We start from the raw sequence: 21,743 nt of genomic DNA, 5'->3' as shown, positions 1-21,743 counted from the left end.
ACTGCCATTTATACTTGATCGTTTCTAATTCAAGAGCCTCTCAACAGTGTAACAGGAACTTAGGGCGTTTGTGGAGCCAGTAGAGGAACAGAGATTGGGTGGTTTGGAAACCACTCTTTTCCAGGAAAGGAAGAACATTAGCTCGGCCGGCCGGCTTCTCTGGTTCCATCCACAAGGAGAACTGAGGATGGTCTCTGCGCCACTGCTGGGAGTACGTGGAATAAGTAGTGTGAAGCCGTACTAAGCAAAACCCAGTGAATAAGAGGAAAGGGTCCTGATATCTAACAAGAGCAACATGATGGAGTTTAACTTAAAATGTGATCCTTCGATGTGTTTACCTTCTTTGGACATCGAGGGCCCGGGGACGGGAAGGAGGAATGAAGGAACTCAGAGGCACAGGCTGAGGTCGCGTTCTACTCATGTCCTCAACTGTAAAATAGGCACTAATAGTGCATCGCTCACAGGGCTGCAGCACAAAGACGGTGGGTAAGAAGTGCTTAGCATAGGGCCTGGGGCAGGGTATGCTCTCTGCAAACGTCAGCTAAAAGACGTGCCTTCGCTCATGAGCTATGGAACTTTGATTCGCAGTCAGGCAAACACAGGCACTCTCTGGGGCCTCTGGAAGCTCCTACATCAGGTGAGACGCGCAAGCGAGCTGGAACCTGCATTCCCAGGCCCAGCCGCGCGCAGGCACCTTCGCCGACCGTCGTGCCACTCGCCCCGCTTCAGGCCCCGCCCGCTGTGGCCCCGCCCCGGCACCCTCCAGGCCCCGCCCCGCGCTGCCCCGCCCCTTCCGCCGCTCAGGCCCAGAGCGTGCGCGCACCCAGACTCCTTGCGGGAGCGAGCGCGTCCGGGATCCCGCGGCCGGAGAAGGGCTGCGGGTTAGGGGACCGGCGCCTGCGTTTCAGGTGAGGGCGGGCAAGGGGCGGCGAAAGGGTTAAAGTGTCGCAGGGGAGTGGTGGGAGCGGGAGCAGGCGGCTGGGTCCGCGAGGTCGCTGCCCCTGTGGGCGTGGGGAGCCGGAGCGGGGCGTGGGGAGCGGTGCGACGCGTGAGGCTGGGGGTTAGGGTTAGGCACGCGTGGGGGAGGGGCGGGGCCGAGTCGTGCAGTTCTGAGGTTTGGACCCCGGCCTTGGGCCAGCCGGGCTGGCACCGGAGCGGGATTTGCTGCGGAGTTGACGGGTTTGGAGCCGGCTGTTGCTCCGAAAGGACCCGAGGGTTTAGCTTCTGCATTGGGGAGGGTCCAGCGGGGAAAGTTAGACCAGGTGCTGAGGAAAAGCCAGTGATGAGAGGCCGACAGGCCTTCCTGGTCTAGTGAAGAGGTTCAGAACGCACCAAGACCTGGAAATCCTGGGCTTCCGGGGTCCAACTCCCTGGCAGCTGCCTGCTTTTGGTATTTTGAGATTCTGTTCAGAATAGTGGCAGTGCAAAGGTTGTCACTGGACTAGATAAAATTTAGCTAGACGTGTACCGTCTTTGAAACTTGTGAGCAAGTTGTATAGAGATAGACCTCCCAAGAGGCAGGTAGGACACTGACTTTGCAGCTGATAGTCTGTTGTATGCCAGTTCTGTTAAGAAGGTTTTATGCTGAGCATCAGGTTGCTTCTGCAATTTTTTTTGCTATTTTGAAGTTTCGTTAAACTCATATACTATGTGCTGTCTCACCCGCTTCACTTATTTAGGCACAGGCATGGTCAGGATGTCATTTCCCCGTGTGCTGAAGGGCGATGATGGGGCAGAGTTGCTTGGGGACCACCCACCTGCCTTGACCCAACCCTGAAGTTTTTGCTGTATCTTTACATGGATCTGAAATCTCTTCAAGGGAACTTGAAATAATTTAGTGGAACGTGCTTCACTTTACATGTAGTTATTATAGATCTGTTATCATTTGAGAGTTTTAGGAAAGAAAAGTACCTGTATTACGTAATTCACACTGTCACTCATCTGGAGATTATTCATTGCAGGATTTCACATTGGAAACAACGGGAGGGAGGACCCGGTCCAGCTTCCCTTCATCAAATAAGGAAATTGACACCTGGCTTGGTAAGATTTGTGGAATGTTACTGGCAGACCTTGGCTGGAATTCTGGTGTTTTGACTGTTAACATCGTTTTTTCTTTTCATTTTAGTGTGTTTTTTAGCCCACTTCGTAGAAGTAGGAGCTGGAAAGGATGGATTGAGTAAATGTTAGCAGAGTGATTGAGTTGAAGCTCCGTGTGGTCCTGTTAGCATTGTGCAGTCCTGTGCTGTCAACTTGACACCTAATCCCAGCCGTCAGTCCGAAATGTTGTAATATGTAGTTTTCTAAAGGTGTTCAGCAGTGTTCAGTTATTAAAGGAAGGAGAAAAGTAGCATTAATTTACATGATTATACGGATCAGACGGACCACCTGAAGGCAGACTGGCCTTTGACTTTACTGGTTGTTATGGTCAGGTGTGTGGGGCCTCAGGAATTTATGTGGACTAATAAAGTCATGTCAGTAAGCTTCCTTTTCATTATTTAAATGTTGCGAGGTTATACAAGAGGTGTTGTGTGTAGCATTAAGCACATGGGTTTGCAGGCAGGCAGACCTGAATTTCAGTACTGCCTCTGGGGTTGGGCAAGTTACTGACCTACTCCGACTTTCAGTTTTAATTCTGTTGTAAAAACCCATGACCCTACTTTGCACAGTTGTAGGAATTAAATGAGATATGTGAAAGGCCTGGCGTTTGATAGGCCCTCATAAAGTGACCGTTAGCATTTGCATTTTACTAGTGTAGGTTGATTTTCAGCAAATTTTCTTTTGTGAAAGAGCAACAGAGAATATTCTTTCTCTTTTTCTTTTTTTTTCTTTTTGAGACAGGGTCTCTGTTGCCCAGGCTGGAGTGTGATCACGGCTCATTGCACCCTCTCCCTCTCATGTTCAAGCGATCTTCCCACCTCAGCCTCCCAAGTAGCTGGGACTACAGACGTGTGCCCCCACGCCTGGCTGATTTATTTTTATTTTTTGTAGAGAAGGGGTTTTGCCATGTTCCCTAGGCTGGTCTCAAACTCCTGGATGCAAGGGGACTGCCCGTCTCAACCTCCCAAAGTACTGGGACTGTAGGTGTGAGTTACTGCACCCAGCCAACAACAAAGAATTAATTGCTAAAAAACAGTTGTTAAAGAACTACATTGTGGGAGAGTGATTATTGGTCTGAGAAGTGTAAATTGTAGATTGTGATCTGTTTATCATTTAATCTCGTCTCATTTTACTCATCTGTAAAGTGAAGGCATATGAAATTTATGAATTTAGGAGTTACTGTAGGAGCATTCTGAGAAAAGAACTCTTCCAGATAAAACTTGAAAATTCCAGTGAGAATGCTGTGGTGAAAGGGAGGGAGAAAAGCTGTTTAGCTGTAATTAGGGTGCAAGGATAAGGTGTAAGAACTGGCTGGAGGCTGAATGTTCTTCTGGAGGAATGTTAGCATCAGCTAGATCCCTGGAATTTCTGCCTTTCTGTCTCAAGATGCATGTCTTTGTCCAGAGTACCTGTGGAGAAGGAACAATGGATTCCTTAGACCATATGCTGACAGATCCTCTGGAACTTGGTCCGTGTGGAGATGGCCATGGCACGCGCATCATGGAGGATTGCCTCCTGGGAGGCACCCGAGTTAGTCTGCCTGAGGACCTTCTGGAGGATGTGAGTAGTAACGTGATTGCGACCTTTTCCTCTCTGTCAGCTTCCTTGTAACAGTTATGGGAAACCTTTTCCACTCTACATTTCCAGTCTTTTGTGCTCCCTTTTGTTCATTTTCTACATTGCAGGCAGCCTGATCGCTTATCTTTTTTTAAAGTTTAGAGTCTATTTAATATCTGATTAAGGAAGGAAACAAGCTGCATTCTGCATGTTTAGTAACATGTCAAAATAACTTGATAACGTGATATAAGCCCTATTTTTAACAAGATAATTTTCATCCATTAAAAAAGGTTGTATATTTTAACCATGGAATACTACTCAGCCATAAAAAGGAATGAAATAATGGCATTTGCAGCAAACTGGATGGAAATGGAGGTCGTTATTCTAAGTGAAGTAACTTGGGAATGGAAAACCAAACATCATTCTCACTTATAAGTGGCAGCTAAGCTTTGAGGACGTAAAGGCGTGAGAATGATAATGGACTCTGGGGACTTGCGGGGAAGGATGGGAGTGGTGTGAGGGGTAAAAGACTACACATTGGGTGCAGTGTACACTGCTTGGGTGATGGGCGCACCAAAATCTCAGAAATCACCACTAAAGAATTTACCCATGTAACCAGACACCACCTGTTCCCCCAATACTATTGAAATAATAATTAAAAATAGAAAAAAAAAGTAGAAATTATGGAAAACAAATATGAAAAAATACGTCAGTGGGTGTCTTTTCTACTGAAACCAGAAGATTGTTGTGAGTACTTAATCTTCACTGTGAAATATTTGGCAGTTAATTCCTCTCTGACGCAGTGTCTTACTGTGTTAGTAAATCTGTTAGTTAGCAGTTGCAGTATTTTAAATGTTTTTGTTGTAAACTTAGAGGTAGTGTCCTTTATTCGTTTGATTCTTTTCAACTATTTGAGACACTTTCATTCCCTGATATTTATGAAGTACATGTTTATCACTAAATGTAGTAGTTTGGTTGACATTAATAATTTGATGTGTGGTCTAAAAATGTAGTCACTAAGAGGGTGTGCACTGTGGTTACAAATTGATTGTCAGTGGAGTACCATGGAGGCCGCTGCAGTGGTGCTAATGGTGCTAAGGCTGGCAGTGGAATTTCTGTGTAGGGCCTTAAGCCCCTGAGGGTCCTGGTGACTCAGGGAATCCATCACAGCCTGGGGTCGTTCACCCCAGTTCACTCCTTTTGTCTGGCCTGGATTGCCCCATGCTTGCCCTCATTCCAGCAACTGAGTAGGGACCCAGCAATCTGAATGAACTGATCGTTGTTTATGTTCAGATGAGAAATGTCCAGACCACTTAAACTGTAGCTGCTTTTCTGGCAGTCTTCTCTGCAGGGCCCAAACTTAATAAACCATAGGAAATAGACTGTCGCTCTTAGTTTGCTGCCCGGACTTATTTTAGATTCAGAGCATATTGGTACATGGGAGAGGTAGTGTCGTTTGCTCTTTTCAACCTGTGGGCTATCTGGTGTCTTTTGTGCTCCTGGCTTTTTTCAGTCATGGCACGATTGTATCTCTTAGCGTTTCTTTTGCCCAGCAGGATAATATTGAGTCCCATTGCAAGCACGGACAAGGCCTCTGGTTCTGGTCACCACTACCTTTTCAACCGTAGAACATCACTGGAAATGCTTAATGCCTGGATCTATGTTCTACTGAAAACAGTTCCATTGGGAAGCCTTTCAGTGGGAAATGAATAAATGTTTTACATGGTTATGTTCAGTTATGTGAATAAGACCACTTACTAATAGAAAATAAACAAATATTTTTGAAAGGTATATTTTAAAAGCAGAATTATATATGTGTTTAAAATGGTTACCATGTCGTGGAACATTAAGCAAAATCTACACGTATTTTCTGTATCCATAAGGTAACCCGCTACTCAGTAATAGTATATGCCTTGGGATGGGATGCCAGCTTGTTTTTGTCTGCTTTCACAGGCAAGATGCGTCATCATCATCATTAAGGTGGCTACTGTTTATTAAGTGCTTATTATTTGCAAGCCACTATGTACGTGAAAACATTCATTTAATTACGTATTTCTTTTGTTTTCCATATTTGGAACATACAGGTGTGGAGCATGATACAGCAAACAGTCATCTGTGCATCACCCAGTTTTAAGAGATAATTTAGTTTTTTGTTTTACGTTCTTCTTTGGTGGTATGTCAAGCGTCCTGGATAAAATGAAAGCCACCAGTGTGCTGTCGTCTGATCCTCTCTCCCAGCTACTAACGACTGTACTGCAGTTGGTGTACATACTTCCCATCCATGTTTTCTTGGCATACTCGTTCAGGACAGTCCCTTTCTGTTACTCATGTAGTCAGCAAACACTTGTTCCATTAGGCACCTCTATGCCAGACACTGAGTTCGATGCTAGGAATAAAATAGTAGAGGCAAAAATAGGCTTGCAGGGGAAAATCCTGGGCACTGGGACTGAGGTGCTTTTGCTACATTCATGCAAAGATGCCGGGAGTAGGTGGTTGGATTTCTGGGTTGTTTCCTGCTGAAACCCTTTGGTGGGTCTCCATTGTCCTTAAGGATAAAGTCACAACTACCTGAAATGCTTGCCGTCCTTTGCATCTTTCTGCTGTCTGCTGCCTCCACCTCCCTCCCTGTTCTTGCTCTAGCCAAATATTGCCTGAACTCTTTAAAAAAAAAAAAAAAAGAAATGTATCACACAGAAGAGTCTATAAAATGCATATATATACACACAGGTAAAACAATAATAAAACATGGGTATAGCCTTCAGTTAGGGTAGGAGCACTACCAAGACCACTGAAACCCGCCACCACGCACACTGTCTTATCCCTCTCCATTCCCCCACAGGTAACTGCTGTCCTTTCTTTTGTGTTAATTGTGTTTGTGTTTGTATGGTGCTGCTCTGTGGATTTCTCACCCTCTCCCCGACCATCTTTTTTCTCTTTCCTTGTCCCTCTCCTGTCTTAAACGACTGTTTTTTGGTGAGCGTTCTCTGACATTGTAAATGTGGGATGTTTGCTTCCATACACATCAGCACTTCTTTAACTACATTGTAACTGCATATTTAATTGTTCCCCACCTCAGACCATATATATGCCAGGCCAAATTAGTACTTTGCTCATGGAAGGTATCCAGCATATAACTCGTGAGTTGAAAATGAACTCCGTCCTGTTTCTTCTCACTCTTAGCTAGTGACTTCAGTTCCTCAAGTTCATTCCTTTCACGTTAAGCTTTTCCTGCCACTCAGTTGAAGCTGAATTCAGATGTCCACCCTCATACCCTCGTTGGCAGAGGCGGCTTCCAAGTGGGATTCTCTACTAAAATCATTTTCCTCTGGATTATTATTTACTGTTTGATATAAGACTGTGGCTCATATGTAGTCTTTCATCTCAGATCATTGGAATTTGAGTTTATTTTAAAAAATGTAGGCCAGGCACGGTGGCTCATGCCTGTAATCCCAGCACTTTGGGAGGCCGAGGCAGGCAGATCACCTTAGGTCAGGAGTTCGAGACCAGCCTGGTCAACGTGGTAAAACCTCATCGCTACTAAAAATACAAAAAATAGCCAGGCGTGGTGGTGCGCACCTGTAATCCCAGCTACTTGGGAGGGTGAGGTAGGAGAATCGCTTGAGCCTGGGAGGCAGAGGTTGCAGTGAGCCAAGATTGTGCTGTTGCACTCCAGCCTGGGCAGCAAGAGCAAAATTCAATCTCAAAAAAAAAACAAAACATGAAAAGTTGGTAGTGATAGTTGCACGGCAAATGTGAATGCAACGCCACTGAAGTCTACACTTAAAAATGGTTAAATTGGTAAATCTTAGGTATATTATGTAATGTTTTGTGTGCACACACATATAAAAAACTTAAACATTTATGTTACTTTTGTTTACCTTTCCTATTTCTTCTAGCCTGAGATCTTCTTTGATGTTGTCAGCCTCTCAACATGGCAGGAAGTGTTAAGTGATTCTCAACGTGAACACCTCCAGCAGTTTCTGCCTCAGTTTCCTGAAGACAGTGCTGAGCAGCAGAATGAACTCATCTTAGCCCTGTTCAGTGGGGAGAACTTCCGCTTCGGAAATCCTCTACACATTGCCCAGAAGCTTTTCCGAGGTTTGTAGCTCAGTATTCTTTCTTTGAGGGGAGTGGTAGATGGGCACACATTCACTTATGTGGGTATTCCTTTCTTCCTTTTCTTCTCTTTATCTTCACGTACAGATACTGAGCTGGCAGAGAGCGGTTTTGTGTAACACTTTGCTGTCTAGGCTGTGTTTTAAAAAATTAAATTAGGCCGGGCGCGGTGGCTCAAGCCTGTAATCCCAGCACTTTGGGAGGCTGAGACGGGTGGATCACGAGGTCAGGAGATCGAGACCATCCTGGCTAACACGGTGAAACCCCGTCTCTACTAAAAATACAAAAAACTAGCCGGGCGAGGTGGCGGGCGCCTGTAGTCCCAGCTACTCGGGAGGCTGAGGCAGGAGAATGGCGTAAACCCGGGAGGCGGAGCTTGCAGTGAGCTGAGATCCGGCCACTGCACTCCAGCCTCGGCGACAGAGCGAGACTTTGTCTCAAAAAAAATAAAATAAAATAAAATTTATTGGCTTATATATAGAAAATACATAATATGATCTCAGCTGTGTAACCAGCATCTACATAAAAAAAAAAAAATTCCAGCATACTAGAGGTGCCTTCATGCCTGGTCTTTAAAAATTTTTAAAAACAGCTTGCCATTTGCTTTATTGTACATATCAAGGTTTGTGTGTGTGTGTGTTTAGGTACATACACTTTTTGCTGCAGAAAATATGACAGTTCACTGCCAAGCACTTAAGCATGTCCATGTCTCTTAACAGACACTCTCCCATATCATGACAACCCTGTTACCACACACAAGAAATTTTGCATTGAGCAGATAATATCATAGGCTATTTCATGTTCACATTTTCTTCTCCTTTTTTTGGGGGGGGGGGGACAGTCTCGCTCTGTCACCCAGGCTGGAGTGCGCTGGCGCAATCTCAGCTCACTGCAAGCTCCACCTCCCGGGTTCACGCCATTCTCCTGCCTCAGCCTTCCGAGTAGCTGGAACTACAGGGGCCCGCCACCAGGCCGGCTAATTTTTTGTGTTTTTAGTAGAGATGGGGCTTCACCGTGTTAGCCACGATGGTCTTGATCTCCTGACCTCATGATCCGCCGGCCTTGGCCTCCCAAAGTGCTGGGATTACAGGTGTGAGCCACTGCGCCCGGCCTTCATATTCAAATTTTCTTAATTGTTCCTGCAGTGTCCTTTAGAGTGGCTGTGTAAATCCAGGATCTGTTCAGGGTTCATGCATTGTGCTTGGGCCTTATGTCTCTAGCTTTTTGAATCTAGGGCCGTTTGCCCCTTTTGTTTTTGTCTTTCAGTACACTGACATTTTTGAAGAGCCAGGACACTTAAATTATAAAATGTCCTGCTTCCTGGGAGTTTGTCATTTTGTTTTCTCTTGATTAGATTGGGTTAAAGGCTTTCGGCAAGAATACGATATAGGAAATGTGGTCTTTCCCATTGTATCACCTCAGGAGGCACATGGTGTCAGTTTTTTCTATTGTGGTAAAGCCACATTTGATCACTTGGTTAAGTGGTATCTGCCATACCTCTTGCTTGTAAGGATACTTTTTTTCCTTTATCATAAAGAAGCACTGTGGGATGATGCTTTAGGATCATGGATCATGTGATAGTCTCATTTTCCAAAAGCCTTTGTTTTACCCAGTGGTTTTTGCTTCCATGGGTGATTCTCAACTGCATCAGTTATTATGTTGGGGGTTGCAGAATGGTTTGGAGCACTCTTTAAGTTACAGTTTGCTTTCTGTACCATGGAGAGGAGCCAAGGAAGCCTCCTCCCCTTCCTTTCCAGGGTGACTTTGTTCTGACACAAGGCCCTGAATGGGCAGCACATCTTGAATTCTGTTAAACTCGACAACTTGACAGCTGCTAATGACCAGAGAGAGCAGGCTTATCATCTGAAATCTCATTAGTTTAAGGCTTTAAAATGAACATTCCCACCTTTGGTGGGTGACTAGTGTAAAAAGGAATTGCCCTCTATGGTTGTCAGAGATCTGTTTCACTACAGCTGAGGGTGCACTGTCTCCTCTGGCAGAGCAGAAGTCAGGGAGACCCGCTTGGCTTTAGAGGGGCTCTGTAAGTGACCTTCCATAATGGTAGCACTGTGTCTCGTGCTGGCATGTTTCCCCCAAAACAGTATGGTAGTCTGGTAAGCATACAAGTGAGGAATGTCAAGGCAGGACTTCGTGCATATTGCACCCTGACCCATGCCATGTATCAGTTCTAGTGTTGCTGAAGACAGTTGCATTACTGTGGCTATAATGGGCATCAGCCTTAAATGAGCTGTCATTGCTTCTCAGCACACTTTTACTTTTGGTTCTGTTTCCTGATTCTCTTAGATGTTCACTTTTCCCTTAAGTTTTATGGTACAGAGTTTACCATGTTAAGCACTCATTCAATACATTTGTTGACTGATGATGTATATTTGTTGACTGATGTATATATGTACCTTTATTTTTTTAAGATGGACACTTTAACCCCGAGGTGGTCAAGTACCGGCAGCTATGCTTCAAGTCACAGTACAAGCGCTACCTCAACTCCCAGCAGCAGTATTTCCATCGGCTGCTGAAGCAAATTCTTGCTTCCCGGAGTGTAAGTAGTGCTGGGAACTGGATATAAAATGTGGGCGGTCACAGGTATCATGACTGCAAGAATTATTTCAGGTGCAAAACGCAAAAGTTGCCACTAAGAAAAAAATGCTACCGATTAATCTGTGACACAGTTAAGCTATGCCATCCTTTCTTATGATAAACTTCAAATGTGTCCTGATTTCAGAGATGTTAAAACATAAAAAAAAGTGCTTCTTAAAATTGACGAAATTATGGTAGCTTCAGTGTTTACCAAGATAAACAGATGGATTTTGGATGCATCATGGGTTATTAAGGGAAACCAGGATTCCTTGGAATGGATATGAAGGTGTGCACGGGCCTCTGAATGCTGTGATGGATGGTAGCATAGTAGGCTCAGTGGCCGCTGGAAATTCTTAGAGGCAAAGTTGTTTGGGTTTTAAGTCATCCTTTACGCTTTGGTATAGAAATACTTGGTATAAAAAAGTGTTCATTCCTAGTAGGGCACTTCAACACTCAGATTTGGGATTTTTCTTCATGTAATCAATATAGGTTCTTTTTATTGGGGTGTATTAATATAGATGTGTATCTTTCTTTGTGATCTGGAGGGAGGGAGTTGGGCTTAACACTGAAGAGAAGAAAATGTAGACTTGTAGAGTGTTCATTGTTCCAGAACAGGTCTTGGATGATGACGTGTACCCCCACCTGATCTCTTCCTAGGATCTGCTGGAGATGGCCCGGCGGAGCGGCCCCGCCCTTCCCTTCCGGCAGAAACGCCCTTCGCCGTCCCGCACACCTGAGGAGCGGGAGTGGCGGACCCAGCAGCGCTACTTGAAGGTCTTGAGGGAAGTGAAGGAAGAGTGTGGTGACACAGCCCTGTCATCTGATGAAGAGGGTGAGTGTCCTCGGGCACTTGGGGTAGCTGGGGTATTGGATTGATACCGGCCGCTTGTCCGGTTGGAGCCAGTGGTAGCCATTTATCTCCCCAGCAGAGAAACCCTCTTGAGTTGTCTTGGTCTGGGGTGGGTAGCGGGGCTCAGAAGGCCTTGGTCTTTGGGTTGCTAAGGCATTGCCATCAGATGGGGAGTGACTACATGGCCTTTTTCAGCCTCATGGCCTTGTGGCATTTGAGCTTAGATGAGAGCCCACCAGGCGACTCCCTGCATGACAGGGTTCTCCACAGTGGGCCTGACTGGTCCCATTGGCCACTTGAGAGAACTGTTTTCCCCTTACAGGAGAGTAGTAGTGGCTGTTGGCCTGCTGCAATGCGACCCCAGCACTCTGTTGAAGTCCCTCTTCCTGGAAGAGCCGTTAGATGACCTAAGTGTGCTCCAGCTCCTCTGGGGAAGGGTCAGAAAGGAGTGTGGAACCCTGGCCTCCATGTTGTTGGCTTACCCTTGTTGAACCCAAATGGCCACTTACCCAATCTCCCCTATTGGAGTCCACAGCCACGTTGGATTTACAAGAACAATTTTCTTTTGAAGATCTCAGCTCATGGCTTCCGAGCTCTCCAGCACGTTCTCCTAGTCCTGCGGTGCCCCTGAGGGTGGTGCCCACACTGTCAACCACGGATATGAAAACTGCAGGTGAGACCCGCGTTGCCGCCGTCACCACTCTGGGACATTGCGGTGGAGACCTGAGAACTCCTTTGGGGGGGGTCGGCGGGGGCACATTCCCAACTACCAGGAAAACAAAGCTCCCTAGAACCAGGCGATGTGTTTGGTAAAGTTTTTGTACCATTTTACTTTTTTTTTACATCTGGAGATAGGCCTGCCTTTTTTCCTTTGTTGTGAAATTTTTTCTCAGAAGCTGATATTTTGGGCTAAAGAAAGCAAAATCTTGAAACAGCAGTACGAAGGGACAGTTCAGTAAGAGGACAAAGGAATAACCAGAGCCAAGCCATTCTCCAGAGTGTCTGTGAGTTTGGAGAAGAGTTTTTATTTGGAATAGGAAGCAAAGAAGAATGTTAAGAGCCTTAAGTGTGTTTTAGAACCAGCTGAGTCACTGAAGTCATTTATTACCAATGTAAGGAGAAGTGGAAGTGTTGATCCTGTGACTTTAAAGATTTTTAGTACTTGTAGTTCACAGGTGTCAGAAGGGAAACTCAGAAATATCTTTCTTTGGACAAGTGACCAGAAAGCTGTAAATTTATGGAGAATCATGGTAGTGAATGTCGTTTGGTTTGTTTTCTCAGATAAAATAGAACTGGGGGACAGTGACCTGAAGATTATGTTAAAGAAGCACCATGAGAAGCGGAAACATCAGCCAGTAAGATGGGAAGGGCTTGCGGCCGTGTGGTTTTCAGCCTGATGTTTCAGGATTGGCTGTCCTGAGGAAGACATGGGGCATCACTGCCTTGTTTGTATGTCCTCCCTACCATGTGGGCACAGGAGCAGCCGGTGAGGCTGGCTGGCATCAACGATGTGAGGCATGGCGGCTTTGACTTCACCGGGCCTGCTGAATGTAGTGTCTGCGTTCGTTGTTACAGTGACACTGTCGAGTATAGGAACGGTCGTCTCCACCTCAACAGTGCTCGAGAGGTCAGGGAGCTTGTCATTGGTCCTATAGCCAGGAAGCAGCAGAGCCAGGAGTCGGGCCCTGGGTTTGCCCCACTTTTTACTGTTTCCATTGTTCCATGTACCAAGTGGAGGTAGCTAGCACCTCAGAGAGTGCAGTGGAGAAAAGATGAGGCCTTTTTGAGAAGAAAGGACAGTCCTTCTAAGGCTAGGAGGTGAGATGGGAAGAACCTCACGTTGGAAGTCAGTACTGAGTTCTCTCTCTTTTCTAGTTACTGTGATACTTCTCTAAACCCTGTTTCCACATTTTGTAAAACATAATAATACTTAACGAGACAGTTTGCAAAGCACATGAGACCAGGAATGCAGAAGAGCTTTATAACTAAATGCTGTACGATAGGAAGGTTGGGACTGGGTTCTATGCACCAGTATCAAGGTTTTTTTTTTTTTAATTAAATGGGTATATGATAGGGAAAAATGGAATAGTTTTATCTCTCTATATTTTTTATTCAATGTGATTTCCCCAAGTGTACCTACCATCTAATTGTTACATAAATTTGCAAAATCACCTTAGTTTTTGCTCCTTTTTGGGCCTCCATGACCAAGTTTTGGATATCACATCTAGGATCACCCGGACCTTTTGACAGGGGACCTGACTCTCAATGACATCATGACTCGAGTAAATGCTGGCAGGAAGGGCTCTCTCGCAGGTAAATGACTGGGCGCCCTCTGGGAGCCTTCATCTGACTGTGGTGTTAAGTTGCACGAGCCCATAACATGTGGCACAAATAAATGAAACCATGGCCTCCTTCATGCTGATAACCTTTATTATTACCTCTTATGGGCTTACAGGTGGGAAATGAATGTAAAATCAGCACAACAGAGCATCAGCTTTTTTGTTGTTTGTTTTTCGTTTTTTTAGACGGAGTCTTGCTCTGTCACCCGGGCTGGAGTGCAGTGGCGTGATCTCGGCTCACTGCAAGCTCCGCCTTCCAGGTGCACACCCTTCTCCTGCCTCAGCCTCCCAAGAAGCTGGGACTACAGGCACCTGCCACCACGCCTGGCTAATTTTTTGTATTTTTAGTAGAGACGGGGTTTCACCATGTTAGCCAGGATGGTCTCAATCTCCTGACTTCGTGATCTACCCACCTCGGCCTCCCAAAGTGCTGGGATTACAGGCGTGAGCCACTGTGCCAGGCCTATGAACTCTTTATAATAAATATTAAAATTAAGCGGTATACTTGAGAGGCTGAGCTGGGAGGATCGCTTGAGCCAGGGAGGTTGAGGCTGTAGTGAGCTATGATTGCACCGCTGCACTCCAGCTTGGGCAACAGAGTGAGATCCTGTCTCAAAAAAAAAAGCTGTAAATCACTCATTGAATTTGGTTTCATTGAGTGTTTTATTACTGAGACTTCTATCTTTGGTGGGCCTTGGGAAGAGAATATGCAGATAAGACCCCTCACTTCCCTGTGTAGGAGATACATTTCTGTGACTGGTGTTACTTTTTCTTCCCAGCCTTATATGACTTGGCTGTCCTTAAAAAAAAGGTTAAGGAAAAAGAGGAAAAGAAGAAGAAGAAAATAAAAACGATCAAATCAGAGGTGGAGGACCTGGCTGAGCCTCTAAGCAATACTGAAGGGGCTGCATCTCTCTCACAGGCCCCTTCTCCGCTGGCAATTCCTGCTATCAAGGAAGAGTAAGTGAGCATCAGGGATTCTGTGATTCTCAGGGTGAATGGGTAGGCCATAGGCTGTGCCCTGGCCCCCAGGGCTTGTCGTAGCTGTAAGTGTGTTGGACTTGTAGACCTGGAGTCCCAGGGATACTGCTGGGAAAATGTGTTGTTTGCTCCTTTCTTGAACTCTTTTGTGACTGCTAGGAGGCTTGGGGGTCTGAATCAATCTAGGGATGTGTTCTTGGTCTTTTTGATTCTTTTATTTTTCTTCCCTCATTAGGCCCCTTGAAGACCTCAAGCCTTGCCTTGGAATCAATGAAATATCTTCCAGCTTTTTCTCTCTTCTATTAGAGATCTTGCTGCTGGAGAGTCAGGCTAGCCTTCCTATGGTAAGCATTTTGGAAAAGTTGGAGGTACATTAGAGTATTCAAAGTGTTCACATCCTGAATCGTCTAGAGCTTGAGAAGTGGAAGTCTGGGTTCCTCTCAAAGCTCTGTAGTTAACTTGCTTTGTGGTTTGGACAAATTCCGGATGCATACGCCCCAGCTTGTGGTGGCACTTGTGTGGAATTGCTGGTATAGAAGAGAAGTCTAACTGGGTTCTTCCTTTGCTTTCCCTCAGCTAGAGGAGCGAGTTTTGGATTGGCAGTCATCACCAGCCAGCTCCCTCAACAGCTGGTTCTCTGCGGCCCCCAACTGGGCTGAGTTGGTACTACCAGCCCTGCAGTATCTAGCTGGAGAAAGTCGAGGTAAGGTGCTTTTTTTTGTAAGGTCAGTATTTTTTCCCCTTTTTGTCGAATTAATTAATAGAGTAAACTGCAGCTTTACTCATGTAGTCCATTATGCTTTTGCATAATGCTATGCCTTGAAGGTTCCTACTTTTCTAATACACTGTGGAACACTCAAAAGCTGTTTCAGAGTTCAGGGATGCACCTGTATGGCTTGTTTATGTGGTCCATTTCTTGCAGCTGTTCCTTCCAGTTTCTCTCCGTTTGTTGAATTCAAAGAAAAAACCCAACAGTGGAAGTTGCTTGGTAAGTAATCCATGTTACCTACCCCTAACAGGTTTTCATTCTCCCATTTCTTCCCCTAAGTTTCTTTGCCTTCCAATCAATATGGTCCTGCAGATTGGTTTAAAAAAGCAATATTAGATCTTATTTTGCTCTGGGAAGGAGTCCTTCAAGACCCTTTTGTACTCTCAAGATGGGTTAACTGACTCCTCTGGTTGGACCAATGCTGATGGAAGGAATACCCTTTCTGTATGATGTAGTCTGGTGATGGCTAAATTTAAATCTGCAAGGGTATTTTGCAAGAGCGTCAACATTTATATTAATCATACCAATGACTTTGGATTAATTTGTACTATAAATATTTTTCTTTCCTAAAAGTGGGCTTTGCTATTGAGGAAAATGTGCAGCAGCCCTGAATAAATTGTTTCTAAAGAACAGGGTCCTTATTTTTAAGTTTATAAAGCCCACTTAGTGTGTAAGTTGTCGTAACATGCATCTGAAGTCACTTGGAGGCTGTTGCCTGGTGATGGTGAAAAGAGAGAAATCCGTGTTGGTTTCCTGTTGAAATTCACAGGCACTTCTCTGTGCTGAGTGGTCTGTGGAGAAGTGTACGGAGAGCAGGTTATGAAAACAGTGACTCATCCATTCGTTATTTATTACATTTATTCAGCCTCTAGGTGTCAGGCACTGTTGTTAGGTGCTGGGGGGATACAATGGCTTCTGAGACAGTGCGCTCCTCTCATAGGGCCTAAGGTCTGTTTGGGGAACAAATACTTATTTAGATTTAATGACAAACTGATCCTTTCTGTAAAGGAAAAATATTATAATAGGAATTGATGTAGTGTGCAGAGTTGGGAGGACCTTCCTGAGGAAGCAGCATCTGAGCAGAGGTGTATGATGAGTAGGACCAAGCCAGGCAAGCAGAGGGGAGGCAGCAGCATTCGAGGTGGAGGAGTTAGAACCTTTCCATGGGGAAGATGTGATCTAAAATAGTCACGCAACCCACAGGCTATGAGAGCTGATGGTAATTTAGACACGGGAGAGGATGGATATGTTTGAGAAAGATTTAGGTGGGCTTGGTTATGGCTTGGCTGTGGGGAATGAAGGAGAATGGTGTGAGGCATGGCTCCTGCTAGATTTGCAGCTGGTGGAGGAAGGTGTTGTTTGTGCATGTAGCAGCTGTGGAGGTCTGGACTTGGAGGCTGGAGATCCTGAGTTTAGTTCGTAAAATTTATTTATTCATTTATTTTTTGAGACAGAGTCTTGCTCTGTGCCTCAGGCTGGAGTGCAGTGGCACGATCTTGGCTCACTGCAGCCTCTGCCTCCTGGGCTCAAGCGATTCTCCTGCCTGCTCCTACTCCTGAGTAGCTGGGACCACAGGCGTGCGTTACCATGTCTGGCTGTTTTTTATATTTTTAGTAGAGACGAGGTTTCCCTATGTTGCCCAGGCTGATCTTGAACTCCTGAGCCCAGGTGATCCACCTACCTCAGCCTCCCAAAGTGCTGGGATTACAGGTGTGAGCCACTGCACCCAGCCTGACTTTAGTTGTAGAGCTGCATTTGAGGTATTCCAGTGGAGCTGTTGAATAGACAGTAGGATGTGTGGGTTTGGAATTCAGACCAAAGAGTTTAAGAGGGAGAGTGTTAGCATGTGTCTGGTGCAGGGCACCGATGATGCTGTTACCTGGGGGGGAGCACAGAGTGAGGAGAGAGGGCGGAGGAGGGCTCTTCATGGCAGAGGGCCTGAGTGAGAGCATGAGAGTGCGGCGGGGGCTGCGACTGTAGAGGTGGGGAAAGCCTGGAGCAGGGTTTTCCGAAGTCTTGGAAGCCAGAAGATAGGAGCGCCTGAGAAGTGGGGAGTGGTCATTTTCCTCCATAGTTCCTAAAAGATTCAGTAAGATAAAGACTAACGATTTGTGAACATGAAGAAAGTTGTGAATTTTTCAGTGAGCATGAGTCGCTGGTGGAACAGTGGAGGTGAAACCACCGTGAGCTGAAGGTGATGATGGTAGCTGACTGCAAGCACTCCCCCCGTCAGTCAGGCTGCAGTAGCCATGGAGGGAACACGTATACCTGGGCCTGGCAGACTGTTTCATGTAGGGCCAGATAATAAGCATTTGAAGCTTGTTGGCCAGGTGCTTTGGTTGAAGCTACTCTGCCATTGTCGAGAGCTTTCTGCAAATAGTGGTATTGTGTACTGACTATGAAAACAAAGATTAACAGCCCCTTTGAGAAGGGTAGCTGCATTCATCACATAAGCAAACCTGGCTGATGCTGGTCCTGTGGCTTCTAACCTGGGCAGGAGACACAGGTGCCATCAGGGTCTCAGACAGCCTGAACAGAGTGACCTCAGAGGAGGGCACAGGAGACAGGGCTTGTCTCTTTCTAGGCGGGTCATGGGAAGTCAAGCTTTTTCCTGCCCCAGGGTCTTAACTGCTGTGCTAGTGAATAGAATTTCTCTGTGCCCCAATAGCCAGAAACCTTTCTTACCTACAAAAATAGAATAATTACCTTGGTATAAGCGATCATTACATCTTTTGTGATGCCTACCACCTTTTGAATTGATTTTGAAACGTGTGCTCTTTCCTCACTTGACCGTAAATTCCTGTGAGGGTGGAGACTGAATTCACTGAGTAACCTTAGCTTCACATGCAATGTGTGGCACAGTGGGTACTCAGCAGATGCCTACAGAGTGAATGATTTGATTAGATGGCATCCAAGAGTGGTGGTCCAGGCTGATTTCCACCAGCTGGAAGGCAGTGGCTGTATGAAAGACTGTTGTTACAGCTCCTGATAGAATCTCTCTGTGGTGTAGATAAAGCTAGTAAAGAGAAAGCAGGATTCTCAGTAATACCTTAGACCTTCTTATTTTTTATCTCTTTATTCCTCTAATAGGCCAATCCCAAGATAATGAAAAGGAATTAGCTGCCCTCTTCCAGCTATGGCTAGAGACCAAAGATCAGGCCTTCTGTAAGGTATGGTTTTTTAAGAAATACCAGATCCTTCTCACTAGGTTTCCAGAGCTCTTAAGTTTGCCCAAATTCTTTAGTCCATTTACCTGTCAACGTTTTCTTTTTCTCCAGCAAGAAAATGAAGACAGCTCAGATGCCACGACACCTGTCCCTCGGGTGTGAGTACAATACTGTAGTGGTGGGTGGTGTCCCGGGAAACCAGTTCAGATACTGCCTTGGTTTTGTTGATACTTCTTGGTATGCTAGAGCTGTAATGGGCTTCAGAGCTCTGAGGAGTCCCCTGGTTCTTCCTGACTTGGCATACTGAGGCAGGCCGCACCCCCTGAGTGAGCGGGACTCCTTGTGGAATGGGGTCTGGTGGAGAGAGGGGCTGGCAGGAGAGCCTCTAAGGGGCATATAACCTCCTTTGTAGGTGGACATACTTTTTTAATGTGTACTCCTCCCTGGGTTCCTACTTGAGAATTATTCATCTAGGCCACCTTAGTCCAATAAATGGAAGCATGAAGTTAAGTGACTTGCTGAAGGTTAGCATTAGGACTAACCTTCTAGAACTTAGATCTCCTGACTCTTAGTCCTAGGCTCTTTATATCACATTGTCCCTTGTTTCTATTTCTGTCCTGGCATGGTTCCATAGTTTTCTGACACCAGACAGAGGCCCAGTCTCAAGTGCGGCAGAACTTTTTCTTTATGTAATGGAAGTGTAGATCTCAAGCCCCTGGGTACTTTCCCTGGAGGTAGAAAAATAACCCTTATCTAACGCACTTGAAGCCCTTTGTTCCTCTAAGGCCGAATTGTTTGTTGCCATTAGAATGGACCTACTTAGCAGCAATATTGAAAACAATAGGTAAAGATGTCAGCCTCTTGCGCATCTATCCACCCAGTACCTTTCTGGATTTCTAAGAACCAAGTGATTTTGTAAATACCAACAGGAGTTCCTTCATAGGAGCTGGAAAGTGGGCTCTTCTCCTTTGTAAGAGTTGAGTGCTTCTTGAGGGACATCTTTCCATGTCACAGTGGGCATGGTTCTGAAGCAGGGGCAGTGGGTCTGACACACATGCCAACTCCCAGGGTTGATATAGAGTTCTTTATATTCCAGAAGAACTGACTATGTGGTGCGGCCCAGCACGGGGGAGGAGAAGCGGGTTTTTCAGGAGCAGGTAAGAAGTACCTGAAAGCCAGTGTGAGTCTCTGCCTCTGTGAGCCGTGCAGAGAGAAGCTCTCAGCCTGACTCGCCTGCATCTGCCTTCTTGCAAGAAACTCATACCCTTCCCCTTAGACCTTCTGTTGGCTGGGATTACTTGTTGGGGGTGGAAACAGTGTGGGGAAGGGGAGTAAGAAATACTTGGATGATCTTGTCTTCCAGGTAGCAAAGTGCCTTTATGTTACCTCCTTGTCCCTCTGCTCAGTGACTGGCTCTGAGAGCCATCCTTTTCCACTGTGGTTGGCTGAGCATTCCTACTAGAATCACTTGTTCCTTCCTGTTTTTATTGTTCCACGTGGATCTGCTTATATTGTAAGCAGGCCCAAGAGAGAACCCCACTAATTCTGACCTAGGAGCCTTGTCCCTTGTCTCTTGGTAGGAGCGTTACCGGTATAGCCAACCCCATAAGGCGTTCACCTTTCGCATGCACGGCTTCGAATCTGTGGTGGGGCCAGTGAAGGGCGTGTTTGACAAGGAGACCTCGCTCAACAAGGCTAGGGAGCACTCCCTGCTGCGCTCCGACCGGCCTGCCTACGTTACCATTCTGTCTCTTGGTAGGTGGCACGTGTTGCTTATCAGAGATCCCTTTCTTCACCCTGCAGCTTTTCTCTTATCGGCTCTGAACTCTGTCCTCTCCACACCCCTTCACTCAGGGTAGACTTTGAGAACAAGGCATAGTTTTTTGAAGCGTTGGAGTTTGGGAGCTGAAGGGGGCATCTTCAGCTCCCGGTCTTCTTCCTCAAGTCTGGGCTTACGTTTACGTTTAGTTAGGAGTTGCTCCCAGACCAGCTAAATAGGTTAAATATAGGAATTTGCTTCCTCCAGGCTGTGCTTCATTTAACAGTGAGGATTCTTACCTTTTTGAATGCCAGGAATCTCTTTGGCAATCTGGTGGAACTTGTGGACCCCTTCTCAGAATTATGCTTTTAAATGCATAAAATAAAATACAGTTACAAAAGAGACCATTTGTTTTGAAATAGTTATCAAAATGTTAAGACAAGTTTATGGTGCAGAAATACGTGTTGTTACTATGATGTTATATGACAAGATCTAGCATGAGGTCTGACATTTCTTGAAATTTCCAAGTAGTAATGAGTATAAATGATATTCTTAGCTATCTGCAGTAGCTGTAATATATGAAAATGTTTGATTTCCATTACACCATCACAGCACTGCCAGTATATGGTTTGTTCCCTTTGTTCATAATTGAAGGAAATGTTTAATTTCAGTTTAAAATGTAATTTTGCTTCCCACCTGAGTTCACAGGCCCTCTGAATTCTTAAGGTGTTACCTAAAAGTGACTCTTAAAAGTGTATAGGGGCTGGATGTGGTGGCTCATGCGTGTAATCCCAGCACTTTGGGAGGCCAAGACACGCGGATCACCTGAGTTCAGGAGTTCAAGACCAGCCTGGTCAACGTGGCGAAACCCTGTCTCTACTGAAAATACAAAAATTAGCTGGACATGGTGGTGCACGGCTGTAATCCCAGCTACTCGGGAGGCTGAGGCAGGAGAATTGCTTGAACCCGGGAGGTGGAGGTTGCAGTGAGCTATCATGCCCTTGCACCTCAGCCTGGGCGACAAGAGCGAAACTGTGTCTCAAAAAAAAAAAAAAGACAAGTGTGTAGGGAACACCAATGGTTGAGCTGCTGGAGGGCAGAGCGCACCTAATCTGGCGTCAGGGAAGGTAGAGGAGCAGGAACCCCAGGGAGCGTTGCCCACCACAGCAGGTAGGGGAGGTTGTACCCTGTAGGAGCCCTGCCTGACTTGTGGACTGTGTGCTTTCTCACGTCATCAGTTCGGGATGCTGCGGCTCGACTGCCTAATGGAGAAGGCACACGGGCAGAAATCTGTGAGCTGCTTAAGGACTCCCAGTTTCTTGCACCAGATGTCACCAGCACTCAGGTAGGACGGAGAAGAGATTCCTTTTGCTTTGTTCCAGAATGGATTTAAGAAAACTTATTAAGAAATAGAAAGTGTAACAAATTTTTAAAAAACTGAATGAAGTGAAAAGTGTATCTTGAAAAATGCAAAGTGATCAAAACCCTTGCTGTTAGTGAAACACAAATTTGG

The 21,743-nt window shown here is 45.7% G+C and overlaps 1 protein-coding gene across 4 annotated transcripts in view; it reads left to right on the top strand.

Annotated features, from left to right (window-relative positions):
* Window positions 1-805: 805 nt before the first annotated feature.
* The window catches only part of NFRKB (nuclear factor related to kappaB binding protein), a 32,689-nt gene continuing 11,751 nt past the window's right edge, over window positions 806-21,743 (top strand). For 2 of the 4 annotated variants that reach the window (XM_023208642.2, XM_031936678.1), the window contains exons 1-18: window positions 806-908; window positions 1,962-2,040; window positions 3,502-3,657; window positions 7,551-7,752; window positions 10,200-10,327; window positions 11,023-11,197; window positions 11,751-11,888; window positions 12,497-12,570; window positions 13,444-13,528; window positions 14,334-14,514; window positions 14,771-14,879; window positions 15,112-15,238; window positions 15,458-15,523; window positions 18,395-18,474; window positions 18,583-18,629; window positions 19,568-19,628; window positions 20,052-20,226; window positions 21,469-21,575. In XM_023208642.2, coding sequence (XP_023064410.1) covers window positions 3,523-3,657; window positions 7,551-7,752; window positions 10,200-10,327; window positions 11,023-11,197; window positions 11,751-11,888; window positions 12,497-12,570; window positions 13,444-13,528; window positions 14,334-14,514; window positions 14,771-14,879; window positions 15,112-15,238; window positions 15,458-15,523; window positions 18,395-18,474; window positions 18,583-18,629; window positions 19,568-19,628; window positions 20,052-20,226; window positions 21,469-21,575 — 1,890 coding nt within the window. In that variant the 5' untranslated portion in view covers window positions 806-908; window positions 1,962-2,040; window positions 3,502-3,522. Of the gene's footprint in view, window positions 909-1,961; window positions 2,041-3,468; window positions 3,658-7,550; window positions 7,753-10,199; window positions 10,328-11,022; window positions 11,198-11,750; window positions 11,889-12,496; window positions 12,571-13,443; window positions 13,529-14,333; window positions 14,515-14,770; window positions 14,880-15,111; window positions 15,239-15,457; window positions 15,524-18,394; window positions 18,475-18,582; window positions 18,630-19,567; window positions 19,629-20,051; window positions 20,227-21,468; window positions 21,576-21,743 lie in introns of those variants that run through there. The other 2 variants (XM_023208641.2, XM_023208639.2) reach the window with 2 other exon arrangements.

This window comes from Piliocolobus tephrosceles, chromosome 13 (assembly GCF_002776525.5).
Source record: "Piliocolobus tephrosceles isolate RC106 chromosome 13, ASM277652v3, whole genome shotgun sequence".
Classification (NCBI taxonomy): domain Eukaryota; kingdom Metazoa; phylum Chordata; class Mammalia; order Primates; family Cercopithecidae; genus Piliocolobus; species Piliocolobus tephrosceles.
Note: the sequence above shows the minus strand (reverse complement) of the source record. Positions and strands in the feature narration are given on the sequence as shown.